Source organism: Hydractinia symbiolongicarpus, chromosome 11, assembly GCF_029227915.1.
Source record: "Hydractinia symbiolongicarpus strain clone_291-10 chromosome 11, HSymV2.1, whole genome shotgun sequence".
Taxonomy (NCBI): domain Eukaryota; kingdom Metazoa; phylum Cnidaria; class Hydrozoa; order Anthoathecata; family Hydractiniidae; genus Hydractinia; species Hydractinia symbiolongicarpus.
The window spans coordinates 8,325,828-8,349,538 of NC_079885.1; the positions used below are offsets into that span (position 1 = coordinate 8,325,828).

Consider the following 23,711-nt stretch of genomic DNA (forward strand, 5'->3'; position numbering starts at 1 on the left):
GAGCACCCTGATATGTCATCACAAACTATAAAAGGGTTTCCACTCATGTTGCAAAAAAAATGTTAAGGATATTTAGGAAATTTAGGAGCGTTATAGCTGTTTGTTCAGATTTTTCCATTAGCGGGAAAAACAGATCCAAAAATTGGGGGAAATTAAGAGAATTTAAATTGGTGGAAATGTAACTTAGAATCACCAGAATCAAGAATGTTAACGAAATTGAACAAGGAAGACAAGTTGGATTTATCAGATTTCATTGTCGCATTAGCTGATGCTTAGGAGATTTTAAGAAGTTTTTATACAAAATCTGGAAATTATTTAGAAGTAAATTATTTTTTTTAGAATTCCTAAAAGGCGTGGGAACCCATAGGTGGAAATATTGAAAATGATAGAAAGTAGTGTATAAAAATATAGCAATTATTAGAAGTAAGAATATAAAGTTTTCTTTCATACATTCTGGTCCGCAAAATACCAATTTACCATCTAGCTAGCCTGAAAATCATTCCGAATATTACTATACAGGTATTCAGGGCATCAAACACCCCTAAGTATCCAGGACCTAAAAGTTCTAATAAGTTAGTTATACAAAACACAGGAAATAAAATTAGTTCATTCTAGAAAGTTAAAACTGAAAATGCATAGAAAAGATGTTTCAATATAAATATGTATATACACTGTTTTATTTTGAATACGTTCTTCAAAAGAACTACTAGCTATATATTCAAAAGTTAATCTTCCTATAGTTTGGATGTCACAAAGCTGCAGTAACTAGTCAAAATAGTAAATGGCTACTCTAAAAAAGATTTTGACTTGCTCAAAAAAATATAAAAAAATGCAACAAATAGTTTTGAAACTGCTCAGACTACTGTAAAGATATTAAGACAAGAGAACGTTAATTCTGGTAAAAAATCCTTCATTTCCTCATTTCGTACTTCACGTTAAAATGTACCATTTGAAAAAAAGCTTCTAATTAAAGACAAAATTCCGTAAAACGGTACTTCAATGCAACAGTGAAGAGAGCTAAAATATTTAAAGATTAAAATTAACCCCAGGATAGATTACCTTGCGCCATCTTTACTGAAAAACACACCGAAGTAGAAAACCACTTTTCAACTACGTGAAAATCCAAATTATAAAAAAATATATCGCAATACACCTTTCCCGAGACTTATTCTTTTGATGTGCCGCAACCTTTTCTGTGAGTTTTATTAAAAACGGACAACAGATTTGAATTCCTTATCAAAAATGTCATAAACAAAAAAAATTTCGAAACAATGCAGCAAGTAAACAACCTGCTATTCTAATTTAAAGATTTGTGGCATGTCCAACCTCTTTTTGAAAACGAGGCGCGACATGGTAACTTGCGCATTAAGAAGACTTTAACTGTGATATATATCTCCTCAAAATAGCACTTTCTGTTGGCGTATCAAGTTAAACTTTTACACATAAATTAAACAAACTATGCTGAATTCAAATATGGTATTCATATTTCACGAGTTTAAAAAAAGTATGACTGATGGTCTCGGGAAAGGTGTATTGTTTATTCTTATTATAACTTCAGCAATCGAAAGATAATTTCAATAACATATATATATACACACTAAAAATATTATTTACAACTACATTTCGTAATTATCGCGCCCAGCGCCCAGCGCCTTTTGACCACATATACCGCCCAAAATTTACTTAAGTTAACAATAATTTCATGACACGTAGCCTAGACGGTATAAACGTGACAGGCTAGTTTTCATCGGGTTTGTAATAAAACTTCCCATAAGATGATTTATTTCCAAAGCGGAGAATTCTTGTCTGCAAATAGCCTTTGTAATGTGGCTTCAGAAAATGCGAAAAACACTCGCCTCAGATAAGCGTCAAAGTAAAACGTTAGAATCATTATTGGATACTTTACCGAATAATTGCGTCGAATACAGGGTATTTTACCGAGTTATTTGCGTTGAACACAGAGAACTTTACTGAGCAATTGTGTCCAATAGAGGGCACTTTACCGAGAAATTACGGTATCATCGGTTAATTTTGTATCGTAAGCGCATATATCGTTGCCGTAACATCTCCTGTTGATCGAGTAATGTATCCATCTTCTGTGTTTGTTTCAGCGTGTCCACCTCAAGACGATGCTGCGAAAGAATCGTTTTCTAAACAAAAAGTATACTCTTTATTACAGGGTAATTGTTGAATTATGCAGTTTGTAATCTTGTCTTCAACTGGTAGTAGTAATTTGTCAGTCCCTCCCGTTACATGCGTGGGTGGTACTTAATTTTAAGTTATATTGGGGAGTGTGGAGGGGGTGGAAAATGGAGAATTTGGACGTCATATATTTATATGGCATCTTAACCACAAATAGTGGATTAAACAGGGTAGAATTTTAGGAGACATTGAATATTTATGTTTATTTATTCAGTACAGGATGCACATAAGAAACTAATGCGGGCGTAGAGCAAAAAAAAAAAAAGCATAAGAAATGCATTACATTGAATTTATGAGAGCTGAGGTTTTAGTAGGAGTTAAGAGAAGTTAGGTTTTTTTTATTTTATTAGGTCACAAGTGAGGCATCAAATATTGCTGCTGTGAGGATTGCGGCAGGGTGGTTCTACCTTTTTTAATAAAATTATAAGAATTGCAATTTTCTTTGTTTTGATAGATTTTATTCGTCATTTTTTTAATAATTCAAGGTTCCGCACAAGAAAAATTATAAAAATGTACCTATAAAAGAGCCAAAAACGCACTGCGAAAACATCAAGTTTGCCCCCTAAAATTGCTGCAAACACAACCATTTTTACTGTAAGACAATTTTTTATTTCGAAATATTCATACATCAAGCTTTTTAGGGGGTTTATCCATAAAATAATTAATATTTAAGGTCCTTAATGTTACCTGCCCCAATTTCAAGGGTTAGAAGGTCCCCGAACACAAACAACAAATACATTTCAGTCAGTTGCTATTGTTAAATCAAGTGAGATCAAAACTGAGAAAAATAGAGAAAAATATTACCATCATCTTCTCATATTTATCCTGCAAATCTGCTAACCGAGCATCACGTAACTTCTCAATATCTGGCATGTGAGTGGCTTTATTTGTAAAATTTAACGTTCTGCCCTGAAAACAATGCAGTAAAGACACTTGTTAAATATAATTGCATGTTCACCAAGTGCCGTTACCACAGCTACAGGTTGCGAACCTAACATTACGAAAAATTGTGTAGCTACGCAATGTTTTACATATACACATTCAATTAGAACACAGGACCCACGTTAATTAAGTAAATTGTTTTAATCATTAGGTGATTTTAATCAGTGACAGATTAGTGCGTGTGATTGTCTGTTATTGTAAACAATCATGCACCAGGTTTTTTCGTTCTTGTTAAAATTCACGGCCCTCCATGGCACTGCCTACTCAATCCCCATATGGCATGGGTTAACCTGTAGGTGCGATTTGCTGAATAATTTTTGTATGCATAGAGCGTATACACAGATAAAAGACAAAACAGAAGTCTCTACAACCCTGGAAATAATTTAGTAGAAATGAGGGCAGAATGTCAAAGTTCGATTCGTTGTGTTCACAAAGAACTTAGGACTTAGGTCCTTTAAATATTTGATTAGATTTAAAATCTTAAACAGTGCTAATTTTTGCTAAAATCATGACGCCACAATTATACAATTTTTAGACTTCTTCGGGCTGTTGAGCAAATGTTACATAAAATGAAAATAGTGAAGAATGCAGCTAGCTCATTTTCGGCTTTGCTTATTTGGCCCGCACCTAAAATAAAACTTTTAGTACTGGCAAAGTGATCAGGGTTGTCCTGTCCTGACCTAATCAAATTTAAATTTTTAACTATTTCAACCACACATCTCTTTTCAAGAAAAAGTAACTCTTCTGAATACTTATTTATGTAGAGATCAAATTTTGACGGTTTTATACCGACCAGTTTTACCATCACAAGACTCATTTCATAGGTATTATTATGTGGAGTGTATGCGGGGACACTTAAACTTCGCGCAGATATTGCTTATTAGTGTCTTTGTAACAGTGAAAAGACATGAAGTAACTTCAACAAATGGATACAATCTGAAATAATAGTTTCTGAAAATAAATTCCAGATATGCAGGTGAAATAATTTTATAATTTTACACATTATAAAAACTACACACTTCTTTATAAGCAAACAAGTTGCTAAAGAGTGTGACTGAGGTTTAAATATAAAAGTTAAGTGGCAGAGGGTTGATTAGTAAGGAGAAATAAACAGCAAAAATGAAAAGTCTTATTATGCAATAAAGCTAAAATCTTAAAAAAATCTTAATATTATCCTAAACAACTTCCTAGCAACTTTGAGGTTGACATCAAAATTTTGCTCCTAGCAAATGAGGCTGAAATGAAAAATAAAGTCCTCCCTCCCGACCCCAACAAATTAAAATGACCATAACTCATCTTATTTTCTCTTCTTTTTGGATTGTTCATGTTTGTCGCATTATACCACCATGCCTTTCTCTAACGAAATACTCAGTAGAATTTTTAGGCTTACCAGGTTTCTTGAGGCGTGGTCTCTTTGGAAATATATCACTGTTGCCGCTCCAACTGGTCCTTTTTCTTGACTTAACAACCGACAATTAGATTCTACTCGACTCAGTTCTTGAATCATGGATATCTTAAGCTTTTCCTGACGTAAGAGATATACACAAATTAAAATGTAGAAATTTGACATTGAGTACACAATAACTTGCATATTCAAGGTTATATTTTAAGACCATATTTTAGGAACTTTTTAGGATATGTTATCTATTCTTTTTTTTTAAAGATTTGCTAATGTGATACAGTAAAATCAATAACAATGAAATCATAAAACAAGAAAGAATAAGAAAGCCAGTTTAGCTAAAAATTCTGAATCTTTCAGCGCAAATTTCAAATTCCCAGGACCTTGTAAATTAGATTTTCATTGGATGCTGCATGTCAACCAACCAAAATGCACCAGAGTAAATGTTTAACTTATCACTCCACTACAAGTATATACTTAAATCTTGTTGAAAAGTCTCCAAACCAAAACAGCACGGAAATGAATAAGCTTAAAAAAATCCACAACAACTCAAAACTCAATGTAACAAGAATTGGAAATATTTACTGTTGTATAGTAAATGATGTATAAATATTGCGTTAAAACACCCCATTAGAATTTATAAATTAACTTACAGAGTATTATAGAGTTAATGTCAACAACATACATGAAGGTATCCTAGATCTCCTGCAACACATGAATTGATTCTTCAATTTTTTTACTATTTTTTTTTAAAAACAATCCAAACTATGATGAATGTTTTTATTAAACAATGGCAAGAGGATTATTCAGTGAGAAAAATCACCTCATTGGAAATGAAAGGGTTTGATGTATATACTAGATGCTTTTTATAACACTGAAATTAAAAGTATAAAATAGCACAAAATGCATAAATGAATTTAAAATGTACCAGTTGTGAAGCATGTTGCATTAAGAGATCTTGAAGTTGCTTGTTATCACCAGCCTAAAACGAATTTTTTTAAAAAAGTTAAAGTTTGTATTTAGTCTTTATATGTTTTCATGATGTAGCAAAATTTACAACTTTAGTGAATATATACAGAAATAAAATAATCCAGAAGTGTACTTTATTCTTATTACTCACTTCTTTTAAAATGTCTTCATATTTCTTTGGTTTCAAAACAGAAGCTAAAATTGAATCCACATTTCTTTGGTAATCGTTCATTGAAATAACAGAACATTGTGATTTCACTGCTTCTCTCCAGGTCTGGAGAGTTTTTACTGCAGCAGGTTTTTTGTCCGTCTTGACCACAGCACTGCTATTTCTGGTTCTAACAGGTGAAGCAATTACACTTTGTTGTGTCTCATTAGTTTCGTTTTTTTTGGTTTCCTGTATTGGTACTTGAGGAGGTACAACAGACAAATCAGAATTAATGAGCGTACGCAACATATCACATGGCTCAAGATTAACTTTGCGGTATCTTTTACCATCATCCGAGCTGACAGATGTTCTGGGAGAATACAGTTTCTCTCCATCTGAAATGTGTTTAGGTGAGTATAACTTTTCTTCAGAAGATGACAATCTTGCAGAAACTGTATTTACAAACAATGGTTCAGTTACATGTTGATCAACAACAGGAGCAGGTTGTTTGCCATGATTGTCAGCATATTTCGCTTCTTCAAAAACAGGTGCATCATGTGAATACTTATTGAATTCGTTTGCCCCATGGTGAAATACTTGGCTTACAGTTAAGTTTGAACATGATTCAGAACAGGAAAGGGACGAGGTTACCACACTAGGCAAAATGTTATCTTGCTGGCGATTACCAGATGTGGTGGATTGAACAGGTATATACTGTCGTAATGTAAAAGTGTTATCATGTTCATCTAGCTCCAATATACAATCAGCAACCTTACTGATGATTTCTTCTGATGACAGACATCTTGAAATTCCAACAATAGCAGAGTCATGAAGATGTGTTTGATCTTTGAAAGAAGTAGCAATTAATTCGTCAGAGTGCTTCTCTGTTTTTAACAAGTCAGAGGCATCAATAGCATCTAAGTCATGATATCGGTTTGCGAACAAAACATGGTCAGCATCCGTACTTGGCGATACTAATCCTGAGAATTCTTCATTCTTGTTAAAGTGAGTGCTTAATTCTAATTTGTTGAATGCATGTTTTTGATCGTCTTGGTCCGTATTTTCTTTTGCATCACTTTCTTTTTTAAGTTGTTTACTGGTAAATGATACGTCTGAATTTACAATCTCTTGCTTTGGAATATCAGGAAGTTGCTTCTTGATTGCAGGTTTCTTACTACTAGACTCCTTGGTATGCACAATTTTCGTTTCTATGTTATTTTTCTGGGATTGTTCTTCTTTTTGTCTCTTCTCTTTTTCATACTGCTTTTCGCTCTCCAGACGTTGAATTTGTGGCATTTGTTTTTCTGTGACTTGTTGCTGTACTGACACTCCCTCCTTTGTTTCTTCATGCTTTAGTTCTGGAAGCTTTTTCTCTTGTTTTACACAACTTGGATGCTGTGGTTGGTCTTCAGCTTTCAGCTTTTCAGCATGTTCAAGTTTTAATGTTTCTTTAAGATCCTGTTCTGACTTTTGCTGTTGAAGCTGCACCTGGGATCCTGCTGTTTGCCACTGTTGCTTTCTACACTTCAGCTCAAATGTTTGATGTTGTTGTTCTGCAGAATGATCCTCCAACAGTTGTTGTTGTTTTTGTTGTTCTGTAAATTGCAGTTGCTTTTGATGTTGTTCTGCAGGTTGTTGTTGTTTTTGTTTATCTGAAAGCAAGTTTTGTTTCTGGTGTTTCTTGGAATGTTCTTTATTTTGCATTTCACTCAAAATCGGTTGCTCTCTGAGCTTATGGTCTGCCAGAATTGATTGGTGTGATTGATCTTGTTGTTTTTCTGGAAAGTCTTGTTGCTTTTGCTTTTGTTTTGCAAATTGCTCTTGCTTTTGGTGCTGTTCTTCAAGGTGATGTTGTTCTATTTGTTTTTGCTTTTGTTGCTGTTGTACAAAGTCTTGCTTTTTTTGTTTAATTTGATGTTCATCTGGGGCAGGATTATATGAAACCATGTTTCCTTTTTGTATCTCTGAAAATGCTTGTTTTTTGTGTTTACCTAAATTAGGCTGTTCTTTTTGTTTATGTTTCACAGAGTGCAGTTCCTCTTGTTGTTTTGAAAAGTGCTCTTGGTTTTTTTGTACTTCTGCATGGTCATTCTGCTTCTGTTGCTTTTTAAACGGAGCTTGTTGTTTCTGTGCATGGTCCACAAAATGATGTTGTTTTTTGTGTTGCTCTTCAAGTTGTTGTTGTTTATGTTCTGCAGGTTGCAGTTGCTTTTGTTGTTCTGCAGGGACCTGCTCTTTTTGTTGCTTTACAAGAAAATGTTGTTTTTGCTGTTGTTCTGCGAGGAGCTGTTGTTTTTGCTGTTGTACTGCAAGGTGCTGTTGTTTTTGCTGTTGTACTGCAAGGTGCTGTTGTTTTTGCTGTTGTACTGCAAGGTGCTGTTTTTTTTGTTGTTCTGCAAGGAGTTGGTTTTTTTGCTGTTCTGCAAGCAGTTGTTGTTTTTGTTGTTTTTCTGCAAGTTTCTGTTGTTTTTGTTGTTGTTCTGCAAGTTCCTGTTGTTTTTGTTGTTGTTCTACAAAAAGCTTTTGTTTTCGTTGCTCATCAGCAAGGCGCTGTTGTTTTTGTTGTTGTTCTGCAAGGAGCTGTTTTTGTTGTTCTGCAAGTTTTTGTTGTTTTTGTTGTTCTGCAAGTTGTAGTTGCTTTTGTTGTTCTGCAATGAGCTGCTCTTTTTGTTGCTCTAAAAGGAAATGTTGTTGTTGTTGTTTCATAAGGCGCTGCTGTTTTTGCTGTTGTTCTGCAAGGAGTTGCCGTTTTTCCTGTTGTTCTGCAAGGTGCTGTTTTTGTTGTTGTTCTGCGAGGAGTTGGTGTTTTTGCTGTTGTTCTGCAAGGAGCTGTTGTTTTTGCAGTTGTTCTGCAAGGAGCTTTTTTTGTTGTTGTTCTACAAGGCGCTGTTGTTTTTTCTGTTGTTCTACAAGGAGCTGTTTTTGTTGTTCTGCAAGGAGCTGTTTTTGTTTTGCAAGGAGCTGTTGTTTTCGTTGTTCCTCAACAAGGCGCTGTTGTTTTTGTTGTTGTTCTGCAAGATGCTGTTGTTTTTGTTGCTGTTCTGCAAAGAGCTGTTGTTTTCGTTGTTCATTAACAAGGTGCCGTTGTTTTTGCTGTTGTTCTGCAAGAAGCTGTTTTTGTTTTTCTGCAAGTTGTTCTTGTTTTTGATGTTCTGCAAGTTGCAGTTGCTTGTGTTGTTCTGCAAGAAGCTGCTGTTTTTGTTGCTCTGCAAGTTTTTGTTGTTTTTGTTGTTCATCATCAAGGAGCTGTTTTTTTCGTTGTTCTTTGGCAAGAAGTTGTTGTTTTCGTTGTTCTTTGGCAAGGAGTTGTTGATTTTGCTGTTTTTCTGCAATAAGTTGTTGTTTTTGTTGTTCTTTTGAAAGATGTTGTTGATGTTCTACAACTTTTTGTCGCTTTTGCTGCTCTTTTACCAGATGTTGTTTTTGTTGTTCTGTTAGAAGACGTTGCTTTTGTTTTTCTGCAATTTGGTGTTGTTTTTGTTGTTCTTCTGCAAAACGTTGTTTTTGTTGCTGGTCTTTGAGATGCTTTTTTTGTTGCTGTTTTAAAAGGAGCTGTTGTTTTAGTTGTTGTTCTGCAGCATTCCACTGTTTTTGTTTTTCTGCAAAGAGATGTTCTCTTTGTTGTTTTCCAGTTTGTAGTGTTTTTTGTTGTTCTGAAAGGTATTGATGTTTTCCTAGCGGGTCTTGTTTGTGTTCATGCACTCGAAAGTGCTGTTGTCTTTGTTCTTGCTTTACAAGTTGTTGCAGTTTTGGTTGTTGTTTTGCTAGCTGTTGTTGCTGCTGTGAAAAATCTTTTTGTTGTTGTTGTTGTTTTTCATATTCCCACTCATAATATTGTTTTTTTTCCACAAACTGTTGGTTCTGACTTTTTTCTGAAAATTGTCCTTGTACATGTTGAAGTTCTTGCAATTCCCAGTTTTCTAAGTGCTGAAATTTCCCAGTAATATCCTGCTCTTGCTCTATAATATGCTGTTGTTTTAGCAGTTGTGCAGGGAGTTGTGACTGTTGATCTTCGTTTTTTTCAAATAATCTTTCTTGCTTTTCCTGTAGTTGTTTGTAAATTGATAATTGTACCTGATCAGAAAAGAGGTCTTGTTCTGCTTGTATGTATTTAGATTGACCTAGCACCAACTGCGGGTTAGAATGCTTCCATTGTGGAAGAAATTGTTCTTGTGATTGGTCTTTCATTGGCAACATTGTTTCTTGAGGCTCGTTTTTGTTTTGTTGCTGCAAAGTTTGGGGCTGTTCTTGTTGTTGAACTTGATACAAATTATTGTTAACTTTTAACACAGACGATTCCACCTCTGGCAATATGCTAGCTACAGTCACATTTTGTGTCATTGTATTGTGAACAACAAGGTCAGTTGGATGTAAGTGTTGCATAGTACTTATCTGCTCTGGCGAAGAGATGTTATCGTAAGTTTTCTTTATACATGTTTCATTTGTAGTCATACTCAGATTGGTGCGTTCGACCACTTTTGTGATTTCTTTGGGCATGATTATTTTTTCTGATGATGAATCCTCACTAATACCGTCATCAACGTCCTGACTAAGTACATTAGAATTACTTGGAACCACAAATGCATTTGAATTAAACAGCATGGTTGGCGAGTTAGGCTTGACCTCATTTTCGAAAGCAGAATCCGTGCCAAACGGATCTTCCATATGCAGTAAGTTCTCAACAGCATCTTCGTTTTCTTCATACATCAGATTTTCATTACGAATTTGTTCTTCCTGCTGTATCTCTTTCAGTTGTTCCTGTTTTTCCTGTTGCTTCCTTTGTTCTTCTTGCTCTTTGAGAAGTAACTGTTGCTGTAACTGATGATTTTTTTGTTGCTGCTGTTCAAGATTATCTGAAGCATCTCCATCATGCTTTTCTTCTGGCATTGTCAACTGCAAGTTGCCTACGACCACTTTTGGCTGTACTTTAGCTGATAGATGTATTGCTTTTGCTGTATCTATTGAAGACTTTAAATATTTATCTTCCCGCACTTTTTCTTTTTCTGATGGCAAAGTTTTATGCGTTTTCTTTTCAAGGTTATCCACTTGACTAGCATTACGCTCCCTTCGACTGTTTTTATTGTGATTTGAACCTAAAGGCACATTTTTTATTATTTCATGGGAGGAATTGCTACTTACTGTGTTAATTTTACTATCCGTTTTTATCAACTCTGGCAAAAGTTTAGAGATCTTACACTCAACGGAAGTATCCTTATTATCACTAGAACGTTTTTTCTTTTTCTTTTTGATATTGTCCAAGCCTCGCAAAGCATTATCATTAAGCCCAACTTTCATATTAAGATCAACCTCCTTTAATCGAATACCTTTATGGACAACTTCATCCTCATCCTTTTTAGAGTTTTTCTTAGAAACAGTATCCTTTTTACGGAGGTTTTTGTCTACTGGTAACACAAGGTCAACAATATTTGTCTTAAATTCTTCAGAACTGCCTGCTTTATTCGGTTCTGAAGATGCAGATTCTAGAGCTTTTTGTATTACCATCTTCTGGCAGGTAGTAAGTTCACTAGGTTTGCTTTCATCTTTTGCAGCAACATTTTCAAGGGACCTTGAACGATCTCGCTTTACACTATTGGCAGACTTGATTTGAGCAGAGTTGTTCTCTAAATTTGTAGATAATGCAGAAGGTAAAGACAAAGATTCTTTCAAAGGCTCTTTTAAAGGCACTGGCTTACTTGCTTCTTGCAAATCTCTTTTCTTAACCTTATTTATATAAGTATCACTTTCGGTAGATTTGCGTTTATGTTTCTTTTTTACCGTATCGATAGCTGATTCTTTGTTTGGCACATGATGCAGTAATTTGTGTTTATGTTTGGGGCCACATGTTAAAATATGTTCATGCACAGTAACTTCCATAGTTGCAGAAGCTGATTTTTCTGTATCTTCGGTGTGCTGTTTTTGGTTGGATTTTTTACCCTCTTCCACGGGTGGTTTTTTTTCTTGCTTTTCAATGTCATCTGTTTTGCAGGTCACAGAATTTTCTGAATTGGATTTCACTTGAGCACTAGTTTTTTGAGTTAGTACAATTTTCTTGTCTATTTCAACTATTTTTGGTTCAAAACCACATTCTATTTTAATTTTTTGGGGTTTGCTACTTGTTGGTGTACTCATTATAATGTCATCACTATCTAAGTATGTTTTTTTCTCAGTTTTGTTATCTGTTGGTGACTCTTTAAATGCATGGTAGAAATCCGGATTCTTAACATGGGATAGAGTATCAGCCTTTGTATTGATTGACAAATTTTCAAAAGTCCCGGATTCCTCTTTAATGCATTTGTTCTCTGCTTTGGTTTCAGACATCAATTTATTTTCTTGTTTAAATGATTTTTGCAAAATCGAATATTTATTGCTATGCTTTTTAGACTTTAAGTAGTCCTGCTGTTCTGTAGACAGCGCTGATAACTCAGAAGTTTTTTTTTTGTCTTTCAAAACATCCTTTGATTTATCTTTATGTTTTTTATGATGCTTTACTATAATATCACCACCCTTTTTTTTCTCCTTCAATGTGTCTTCTGATTGATAAGCTGTAAAGTTAGGAAATTTTTTATTAACCAATATCGTATCCGGAGAATCGTTTTGTTTTATACTATGTGTCTGAGCAGCACCTTGTTTCTTCCCATGCTCTTCCTTATCAGCAGATGCATCATCAACTTTCAGTTTTTTCGAAACCTTTTTAAAGACAGTGCCATATGGCGATATTTTTGTATCGTTGAACTTATGTTTCCTTTCAGAATGTTTAGAACTTTTCTTGGCACTTTTCTCAACTGATGAAAAAAGGTTTATCTCTACTTGACCGGGAACAGAACTTTTATGCTGGTGGCTATGATAAAAAGCATTAAGCTCATCATGCTGCTTCTGTGGAGTTGCAGTGTGGCTACCTTTAGCAGGAGAACTTTCTGTTTGTTTTGAGGTATGTTTAGATACAGATGAAGTCGTTTTATGCATGTTGGATTTCGAATTACTGTCCTTGTTAACATCACGGGTAGAATCAAGTTCCTGATCCATATGCTCCTTTCTTTTGCTCTCTGAATGTAGAAGTTGTTTATGCTCCTTCCGAATAGGCTGTATTGTAACCGTTGAAGCTGTTGCTGTGGAATTCATCTCCTTTTTGGGCTTTACCTTTAACAGGCTACCATCTTTATGTGGAGTGGAAAGGGGAGAATTCTCCTTTTTAGTAAAATGAACACTTTTTCCTTCTTTGTGTTTAGGTTTTGTAGTTAGATCTTTATGTGATGGTAACAAAACGTTTTTTAGATCATCTCTACACTCTTCTATATTACTTTCTTTCTGTTTCACAATATCGTTACCATAGGATTCGCAACCATGCTTCAACGACGTAGTTTTAATTTTATTTAATAGCCCTTTATCATGTGCTAAACTGGTTTTTCTAGGTTCGTCTATTTTTGTTTTCTGCTCTGGTGCTAAACTATCCCTTGAAGCATCTTTAGACTTAGCTGATGTGGTTTCTTTGTTTAAGTCCCTTTGCTTTTTCGCAGGTATTTGTTTAATAGCTTCACTTTGTTTGGAAGAAAACAAATTTTTTTTCACCTCGTGTTGCTTCAATGTAGGATGCAAATACGGTTTATCGTGTCGGGAGTGAGATGTGATACTCTCTGAATCAAATGCAGAACTAAAAGATAGTGTTTCTACTTCCCCTTGATGTGGTTGTTCTTTTTTCTCCAAAATATCAGAAGGCATGTGTTTCAATTTTGCTTTAGTAGGAATGTTTTTAACTTTCAACTCTTCGTGTTTTACCAGTTCATCTTGTTGCTCTGATCTCGAAATGAGATTTTTACCTATAAATTCATCTTTTAGCGAAGAATTAATTTCTATTTTTGTACCTATGGCAGATTCTTGACAAACCTTCTCCTGAGGTGATTCTGTTTTGATAAGTTGAAAAGATTTTAGTTGTTGCGGCTCTTCATCATCACTATCATCTAAAAAACCTTTTACTCTAACTAAATTATTTTTCTTTTTGGGAGTCGATGGTTCTTTCTTTTTTTGGATTTTATCAGGATGTTTAGTTGTGTGTAACTTCTTGTCCTTCTTGATTTTAAATTCATGCTCTTTTCTTTCTTTCCTTTCATTATCAACTCTGTTTTGAGAAGAGTCTTTCAGAACTTTCACACGATCTTCGTGCTTCATGTCCTTCATATATTTTCCAGGGTGTTCCTCAATCAAACGGTTAGGAATATCATTGTCTTCACTAAGAACAAAATCTTTTAAATTCAGTCGGTTTCTCTGTTTCCACTTGTCAGGACTTTCAGAAGGAGACTTTTGTTCGATATCTCTTGATGGAATTTTATCATGCTTATGATGTTTCTTTTTATGGCCATCTAGGTGTTTAGTCTCTCTATTTGTATGGGTCAGTAAAACTTTCTTATCAAAAGAGTCTGGTTTGTCCAACTTCTTATGTCTTTTCTCAGTTTGTTTGCCCTGTTCATGCAATTTTTCCTTTTTCTCTTCAAATTTTCCAGTCCTTATGTCAGCTTGCATTTTTTCGGTTTTCTTTTCAGTAGCAGCCTCTTCTCTGAAAGTATTATGTTTAGAAATATCACTGCTAGTAGTTGACAATTCCTCAAAGTCTTCAATATTATCTGCATCAAGAAAGTCTGCTTTGTTAGAGATTAGTCTCCTATGAGTTTTGACTGCACCACTGTGACTGGGCTTATCTGTTTTCCCACTTGTCTCAGAATGTCTGTATTTACTTTTTTGAGCTTCAAGTGTGAAATCTACAAAGAAAATATAGCAAGCACTTTTGTTATTTTTTGTTATTTATGACACATACTTAAAATTGTGGTAATTCTTTTCAAAGAACATCTACCATTTTAAAGAAACACAATTTAAAACTATGACCTTTGATTTTTTAGTTTATGAAATGTAGGAGCATTTACATTTTTAAGCGAAATAAATGCACTGGTTATTATGTTTTCATGGCTATCACGCAAAATAGATACATAACTTTCCTTAACCCAACAAGCCGTGCCGTGTCAAAAGCACTAAAATAAGATATATGCTTTACCTACACATGTAATAAAATGTTTCCTTAACCAACAAAATGGCAACATTGGAAAAAGAATAAAAGTTCCAGGAATAAAAAACTGTTTTGAAAATGTTGATGCAGGGTGTTTTTCTATATTTTTCTTCGACAAAAACAACAAAATTAAAAGAAGGTTTTCATTATAGGTTGGACTGATCTTAGTCTAAACAAACAGGCTAAGTATGCTAATGAAGTTGTGGGATATGTTGTTTTTCAATATAGCTTGCACTTATATAGGTATAACATTTCTGTAAAATACTTACACTGAAGATCAAAACCCTTATCAAAATATAAGTCCCAAGGAAAATAAATATTTTAGGCATTGCTTCTATTCTGTCCAAGTTAAAGGAATGATTAAAATAATGTATAGGATCATTTGTGATAAACAGTTAAGAATAGGGGAAATTATAGAGGCGATGCCATGGAACCTCGAAATGTTTTTAAAATAAAGTTATGTGTAATTAAACATCTTTCTATGAATTTCAAACATCACTGTCATCAAGTGTACGCAATAAACCAAGAATATAGTGATGCCCCGAAGTAAAAGCATTGTAGCCGCTCTTGACTTTATGGAGCAGTTTTTTTTGAGCCAACCACATTTCATAATAACAAGAATTATTTTCTAAATAGCCGAAAAAACGTGAGTTAGCACGAACTCATTCTTAACAATTGTGTTTTCACAGGCATGTGTTGCTAAAAAATGTAGAGTTTTTTTTTAACACCTAAAAGTGTGAGGTCAACAATCATCACTAAAAATTAAAGTGAAGACTTTATTTCATTTTCATTTAGTTGCACATTCTATTGATAACATAGTTTAGTGTTGGAAATATTTTACACCTTTCACCACGAAGAGACAAAATAAAAATAAAAGACTAATTACAACAATAAAACTAGCTTTTAGCATGGCTACTTTAACGGTTATAACAATATTTTGACAATGCAAACAAGTTGAAACTTAAAATATGAGCAAAAGTATAAAATATGACATAACTTTTTCTTAGCTAAAATTTGTCTAAAAAAATATGTGCTACATTAGTAACTGGATCTGGTAAAACTATGTGGAGACCATTAATTTTATTAATTTTGTTTTTTGTAATTGCCATGTAATATGTTGATGTTAAACGTATTGTAATGCATATTTTAAGTTATGGTTGTTGTTGGATATTATATATAATACATTATTGGATATAAAATGTTAACAGAGATTTACTGGTGTTTATTTAGGAGGCAAAATTAAACCACCATAGCTAGCCTGTCATATATTGTTTTTGAGCTTGGAACTGTCAAACATGAAAACAGTCTTTTTTTACACATACATAAACTATTATTCCATATGCCATAGCTTCCCTGAACATTGTATAGTTAAACTCCTTTGGTTTTAAAATCAAATAAGAATACTAGGTGTTTTATGTCAAACTGTTCCCAACAATGACAATTCAAAGAGTTCTGAAAATAACTTAGATATAATCACCATAATTTAAAAGTGTTTTTTAATGCCAACATCAAACTCTCACCAGGACTCTTGAAAAAAAATTTTTTTTTTAGAAGATCCGTCCTGCATGGGACAAAATCCCATATGTGACAGTGTCAACTATAAGAAAACACCCTAATACTCAAGGGCTAAAATTTTTCCATAAATGTTTTTGTGATACCTTTTATCCTTGCCTAGCGCTTACTGTATCACAACAAGGTGGTAAAATTTCGTAGAAATTCTATAAACTTACTATGTCCTTTCTTGGATACTCCAATGTGTTACAAAAATACCAAATGTTTTTAATTTCAAGCTAATACACTCAAGTATGTAGTTGTAACAAGCACAGACACAGACAAAATAATAATATCTCATCAAAGCTCTATAGAAGCTCATGTTGTTTTATATAACATTATATAATTATATTCTTAGAATTATCAATAAAACAAATTTCTGAGAATTCAGCTTTGTGATATATTTACTGATTTTTTTTAAAACAATGAGTAAATGCAAAGATATCCTTTGTTTCTACTGCTTCACTTGACGTTTAAGAAATATGATAAATACTGAATAAAAATTATTTTTTTGTTACTATTTTATATTATATTTAACCAGCTATACTTTTTCCTAAACAAATCATGAAAAAATTTAAACATGAATGATGCCAGTCTTAAAACAGCAGAAGTTGTTTTCATCAGATTTTTGAATCCTTCAAATTTTATATTTACAGCAATTTGGTAGTAAGAAATATAGTTGAAGTTGTTACAAAAGCTGCAATGCTCTATCAAACCCCCTTTTTTACTTAGCTAACCCCTTTGATGGTGAATGCCTCTCTGCAATCAGATACCATTCCATAAAAAATCCAAATCTGCCGCTAAAGGACATATTTAAGTTTAAAGTTCATTCAATGGCTTTATTAACCTGTCAGTTTTGAAATGAGTAGCTTTAAGAATTTTGACCAATTTTGGTCCAATGTGGTGTGTAGTTATTTTTTCACCTGAAAGTTATATTTTCAATTTATTTTGTAACATAACTAATGTTACGGAATCAAATTTGATGTCTTTAGTACTATGGTTGGTTATAAGTTTGAATGTATTGCCATCTAAAGCTAGCTAAAATTCCATTTTGTAAGAGATAAAATAACATACTTTTTGCATAGCTCACAAAGAGACAAATACAGGTATTGAAGGCAATACATCTTTAAACTCTCAGAAAACAAGTATTCACTTAAGTGTACAAAACCAATTGCACATATTTCATAAAAAGGTCTGCATGTGCAATTGCATATTACTCAATTTTACAAAATAAGATCTTAAAGCACACAACACAAAACAAGAAATTAACAAAGTAAGAAAAAAAAATTATTAAATAATTTCACAATAATTTGAAAAAAATGATTTATTAGTAGCATTTTTTTTTAAAATCATGCATGAGAATGAAGGATGTTTTTCTAAATATATAGGTTTTATATATAACAACGGGTGTGTGTGTTTGGCATTTCTATGTTATAGTTTCTTTTCATTATAGGTGTGAGAAAAATGTTGCTAGTAATGAGCCAACATGCATTTAAACTGTAGGACTTATTTGTACCTTTGGTTGGTTTTAAGTCCAACAACATTTCAGATGTGAAGTTGCGAAGTGCTTCATCAATGTCTTTTCCATCTGCCACATCAATTGGAGATTCACCAGCATCGTTTTTTTGGTGTGGATTAGCACCATGTCGTAACAGCAATAACACAACCTAGAAATATTGGAATAACAATGCGGGATTTATTTTCCAGACATTCACTCCATTAATCTTATAAATCTTTAAATTACTTCGGCAATGCATTTTTTCTGAACTGTTACAATCACCAATGTAATTGCTGCGTTATACCAATTTGCCAAAACATATATACCGTAACAAAAACATTGTTAAGAAAATAAATAAAAAAAAGAGAAAATATATGTCCCTTCCAGAGTGATACGAATTGTTAAACAAGAGTGTACTACAGTGATTTTTTAATTTAACAACCGACTTCAGAGTTCGAATGAACACTTCACATTTTTTATTTTCCCAAGATAGGTAACTGCAAAGCATGGATTTAATAAATTATTTTGCCTTATATAAACATAATGGAAATACATCAAAATCAAATCATTGTTGTGTTTCTCATTAAATAGAGATATGGAACAGTTAAATTAGTACTAAAAAAATGCCACTTCAGTTAAAGAATGTTACTTGACAACATATCATTAAAAATCCTACAAGGACTCATTGATACGTATATTTAATTATTATTGTTACTCTAAACTCAGTGTCCAACAGATATAAGAAAAAGTAAATAGTTTAACGGTTAATTTATAACTTGCAAACTTTTGCAATAGAATAAACCATTAACAACTTTAATTAACTGTTACCGTAAATATTTCACAGTCAATCTTAATTGTTGACAGGCAATAGAACTTGTTTACTACCAACATTAATACTAAAGGTTAATATTTCTTATTGAGTGTCGATTAATATTGTTAAATACAGATGTCCTGACAGTTGGAAAGCCTTTTATAGAAAAAACAGAAATTTATTTAGTTTTTTAATATAAATATATAGAGAAACAAATTGACCTGTGCTTTGCTAATTTTTACAACCTAGTTTGGTGTGTGGAAAACACAAGGACAGTGACATGTTTAGCATTTGGGGGTACTCCTTAATGATCAAATTTTCTTTTCTTTCACATAAAGTCAATGTAGTGTTTTTATTACACTGCAGTATTAAGAAAATGTAGCAATGTTTAAGTTCTGTAAGAAACAAGGATTTGGATATAGAAATGACTGCCAACATTTAAAAATGGCAGACAACATTTTATTAACTGTTGACTGTAGTGATTGATGGCCAGCAATTGTTATTTTTGTCATCCAACTCTATTGATGATCAAACTTTTAAATTGATAGTTATCACATTTTTTATTAGTTATCAGTGATAGCTAAAAGTCAACAAAAAACAATGACTGTCAATAAAAATGTTAACCACTACAGTCAAAATATCGATGGTGTCGATATTTGATAAAAGTGGTTTGGTAGTTCATGTGAGCTATAAACTTACCTTTAAATGAGCATTTGCACTAGCGTCATGTAGCGGAGTGTCACCATCTAACCCTGCTACATTAACATGGGCTCCTGATCGCAAGAGAACCTTTGCCACTTTGTAGTGACCATGATTGCATGCTTCATGCAGTGGTGTCCAGTCTAAAGCAGTTTTAAAATTAAGGCTGGTAGAAATACAACATACATTTGTTTTGTTTTTGTGGTTTACTAGCAATAGATTTCTCAAATTTTGTTCAACCATAAATAAAGTTACAACAGGAACTAACTAAGTTAATGCATGAACAACAGACGCATGATCCTTTATAAACATAAATAAGATTATTAGAGAAAGTTGGCGTGCAAGCAAAGCTGCATCTATGCTTTGAAACTAAAAGTTATGTATTATACATTATTTACATGTTTTTATTTCATTAAAAACAAACAAAGGGTCTAGTAGTCTTGCTTTCTCATTGATTTTTTAAGAGTAAAGTTTTTAAGTGTCACATCTTTCTAAGTCAAAATTTGTGCACATTTAAAAAACAAAAAATAACCTATACTATTTACAATTTAGTTAAAATCCTATTTCAGGTATAGGTACAGCTCAACCGGTAGAGAACTGGAATCAGGTTTGGTGGTTCAATTCCCACATAAGTCCATTGCTTAGTTGGGCAGAAATTTCAGAGATTTCTGTAGCTCAAATGGGAGCTTTAAACACACTAGAACTGTCTTTGTGGTCCATCCTGGGATAATTAATGATGCTAACCACATAAAATACAAATCACTATATACACACTTAAATTAGTGGATTAAAAAAGATATTTTTATCTAGAATCTTTTGCAAAATTTGAATTGTCAAACTGCTATGTATTGCTCGCTTGTATTAAGTATTTTTTAGCAAACTGCAATTCTGTGTATACAGTAATCTCGAGCTTCCCCAATTTATTATTTTTTTTTTAAATATTACCGCACTTTTTAAAATTTCAGGGCTTTTGTGCTATAGTAAAAGTTAAAATTTCAGACATTTTTTAAAAGGTTACCTGCGTTATCTCGACAATTCACATCAGCACCTTGCCTTATCAAATTTTTGGTGGCTTCAAGATCTCCTTTAGTGGCTGCAATATGCAATTGGGTTTCACCACTTTTATTTTTTGGACGGTTTATTCGAGATAAAGGAGACAACTTTCTGACTTTTTTTGCTTCCTGGATATCTTCACCACTGTCATCATTTTTGCCTTCTTTTGCTGTCATGGAGAGCAAGTAAGCCATTTGTTGACGTTCTGTTAATGGCATAGCAAAACCTGCCCCACCACCGTCCAAACTTTTCCCTTTGCGTCTTTTAAATGGCCGATCCATTATATCATATCCTAGAATTTTTGATAAAAATGATAACTAATGGGTCATACAGTATGGGTTTGTATTTTTACCTGTGTGTTTCTCTCATATACCTATTTCTTACGAAAAAAACCTCTGATAGTCTACCAAATTTACTGTCACAGTGTAATCTAAATGTAATCTTTGTAAATCTTTAAATCTTTGTAATTTTGCTTAAATATATTGTTATGCCTCCTCCACTTATCCTTTTTGGTAATTCATTTCACCAAGTTCTTCTAATGTGTCTGCGGAGGGGAGCATAAAGGGCCTATACTTATGCTACTACTTATGCTTAGGTGTTAAAACTTAGCATACTGGTGAAAGCCTTGATACAAACAGATTCCAGGTAACAAAATAATTTGATGGCATCATTGGGATTGAAAGTGACGTCACATACACCTAAAATAGGATTCCTATTTTATTCTACTGAGTAATATGGGGAAACAAAATCATTGAATATTCTAAAATTTTAAATTTAAATTTTTGATTATTATTGTAACTGGAAATCATAGCTAACTTAACTTACATAAACTTTATTTCTCTATATAAGAACAATTTTAAAAGAAAAATAATAAACCTGAAAATTGATGAACAATAAAAACAAAATAAGAACAACGGCAAGGCTGAAAATTTATTTATTTTCTCTTTTTCTCTGAAAAACAACTTTGAAAATATCTTTAAAGGAAATTTTTTTCACATAATCAGTTACGAAAGGTTATTTTCAGACTACATATACTTTTTTTTTCTTTTATAACACACTTGTCACGGTTTTTTTAGCTATAATACATTATCTTTCAGTAAAAATATTCAGCCTCAACAATTCCTCTTTAAATTAAAATTCATGAATAATTAATTAGTTCTGCTTAATATAGCTTTAGTTTATGTGCTTGCAAAATTGTACAGAAGATGGCGCATTATAAGACGATTTTCATTATGCTACACTGCATGAGCTAACTTTCGATTGCATATAAACTTTAAAATAAAGTTTTGTTCATTGGATGATTAAACAATTTGATGCACTGTTAGATTCTTATTGGCTTAAAAATCATTTTAGCCTCGTTCTCAGAAAAAATCTGTCAAAATGAGGATTTAGGCTTTAGCCTAGATAAGTTTCGGGCGTCCAGCCTAGCTGTGCTGTCTCTATCTATCTACCTATCTCTCTATCTGTATCTCCTCAGGCATTTTTAAAGATTCCGCCAAATCAAAAACATCTTATCAACACTCATAAATGCATAGCGACTTTAAAAATTGGCAAATATATTACCCCCGGCCGAAAAATGCAATATATATTTTAAATATAAAATTTTTCCAAAAAATATGGAAATGAGTGAGGGCAATAAAATTGCTGTGGTATTTTTAACTTAGCAAAAACAATTACAAACATACTGGCAGCAATTTGCCGCTGTTGACCATTTTTTCTCCACAAAAAAATAGAAAAAACACATCGAACAAGGTTACAACAAGGGTATAAGGGAGTTTCTTTCCATAGTGAAAATATAAGGAAAACAAACAATACAATACAGGGTCTGAATCAAATATTAAAAGGGATTTTGCGATCATCAAGATAAGTTTTTCTCTTCTTGCTTTTACATTTTCGTATTTTTGTTTTTAAAAATGCAAAAATTTCTGGATAAAGCTTAAAAATCTTCATATTTAACTCTGAAAATGACCATACAAAATTTGGCATATAAAATGATAATAAACTGAATAGATAGAGTAGAACAAAAGGCTTTGTCATATCTTAGGGATCCTCTCCACAGCCGTTTCAAAATTGATTGTTTCAATTCGTATAGTATTTGAAACGATCTCTATACAATTTTGAAACAAATGTTAAAAAAAAATTACCAAAAAATTCCTTTCAAATTCATTTCCACTCGTTACAAAATGTTTCAAATCGCTTCATTTAAATGAAAATCGTTTTGTAATTGTTTCCAAATGTTTCCCAGTCGTTTCAAAAAAACTTAAATTAATCCGTTTCAACACTTCGTTAAATTCTTATCAGTTCAAATCGTTTCAAAATAGCTTCTAATATAACACATGTTTATTATACATTGCTGATTTCTAAGGAAATGAACTATCAAATTATGCAAATGTCTGCATTTTTTGCCATAAAAATAACATCGCTGTAGATCGATTAAAAATCATGAAAACAGGATCTTAGAAAGCGAAAAGATCACCGTAGATTGTTTAAAAATCATGAAAACAGGATTGTAGAAGGCAAAAAGATAGCCGTAGATTGTTTAAAAATCATGAAAAGGGATGGTAGAAAGCAAAAAGATTGTCGTAGATTGTTTAAAAATCATGATAATGGAATTGTAGATAGCGAAAAGATTGCCATAGATGGTTTAAAAATCATGAAAACGGCATCGTAAAAAGCGAAAAGATTGCCGTAGACCGTGTAAAAATCTTGAAACCAGCACCATAGAAAGCGAAAAGATTGCTGCATATCGTTTAACCCTATTCGGTCCGGAGGGGGGGATTCCGCTCCCCTGATGGTTTTTTTTAAAATAACTCCTTATTACTATGTTATATATGGCTATGATACCTATTGAGTTTCAATATTTATCTATTGGACACCTGAATGCCAAATTATTAGGTCCCATACCTTTTACAGGCTTTGATATTGGCCATTACTTGAAACTACCCCTAAATATCTCTACGAAATCCTTATAATGGGTAAAATTTAATAACTCCTGTTAGCATTATCCTTAGAACTTGAAACTTGCAACACAACTTTGTTTTATTAAGAAGAATCATTTTGCATAATTTGTACACATGATTAATCCGGTTTTCCAATTTTGTCAGATTTTAGCGGAAAATTGAAAAAAAACAACAGATTTTCGGGCAATTTTTGGCAATTTTTTATGTGACCCACATAAAAATCGGAAAATGTTAAACAACTTTTATTTAGCTTTCAGAAACTTCAAAGAGAATCCAAAAATTTGATCTGGAACAAAAGTAATTAAATTTTAGGCAGATGGTGCCATCTTTAAAAATTTTGAACTTTCTGATGACGTCACAGAAAATGTGCTGACGCAAGCAAAAATTTATTGCTGCCATTTTGTTCCTTTTATGACGTACTATAAGT

At 32.9% G+C, this 23,711-nt stretch overlaps 1 protein-coding gene across 1 annotated transcript; it reads right to left on the reverse strand.

Annotated features, from left to right (window-relative positions):
• Window positions 1-548: 548 nt before the first annotated feature.
• On the reverse strand, window positions 549-20,633 carry LOC130614700 (golgin subfamily A member 4-like). The gene is made up of 8 exons (XM_057436139.1): window positions 20,290-20,633; window positions 19,272-19,414; window positions 17,780-17,930; window positions 5,664-14,410; window positions 5,472-5,525; window positions 4,535-4,669; window positions 3,007-3,111; window positions 549-2,150 (listed from the first exon to the last, which is right to left on the reverse strand). The coding sequence occupies exons 1-8, from the start codon at window positions 20,603-20,605 to the stop codon at window positions 2,019-2,021; spliced, it is 9,783 nt and encodes a 3,260-aa protein (XP_057292122.1). The 5' UTR covers window positions 20,606-20,633; the 3' UTR covers window positions 549-2,018.
• Window positions 20,634-23,711: the final 3,078 nt, after the last annotated feature.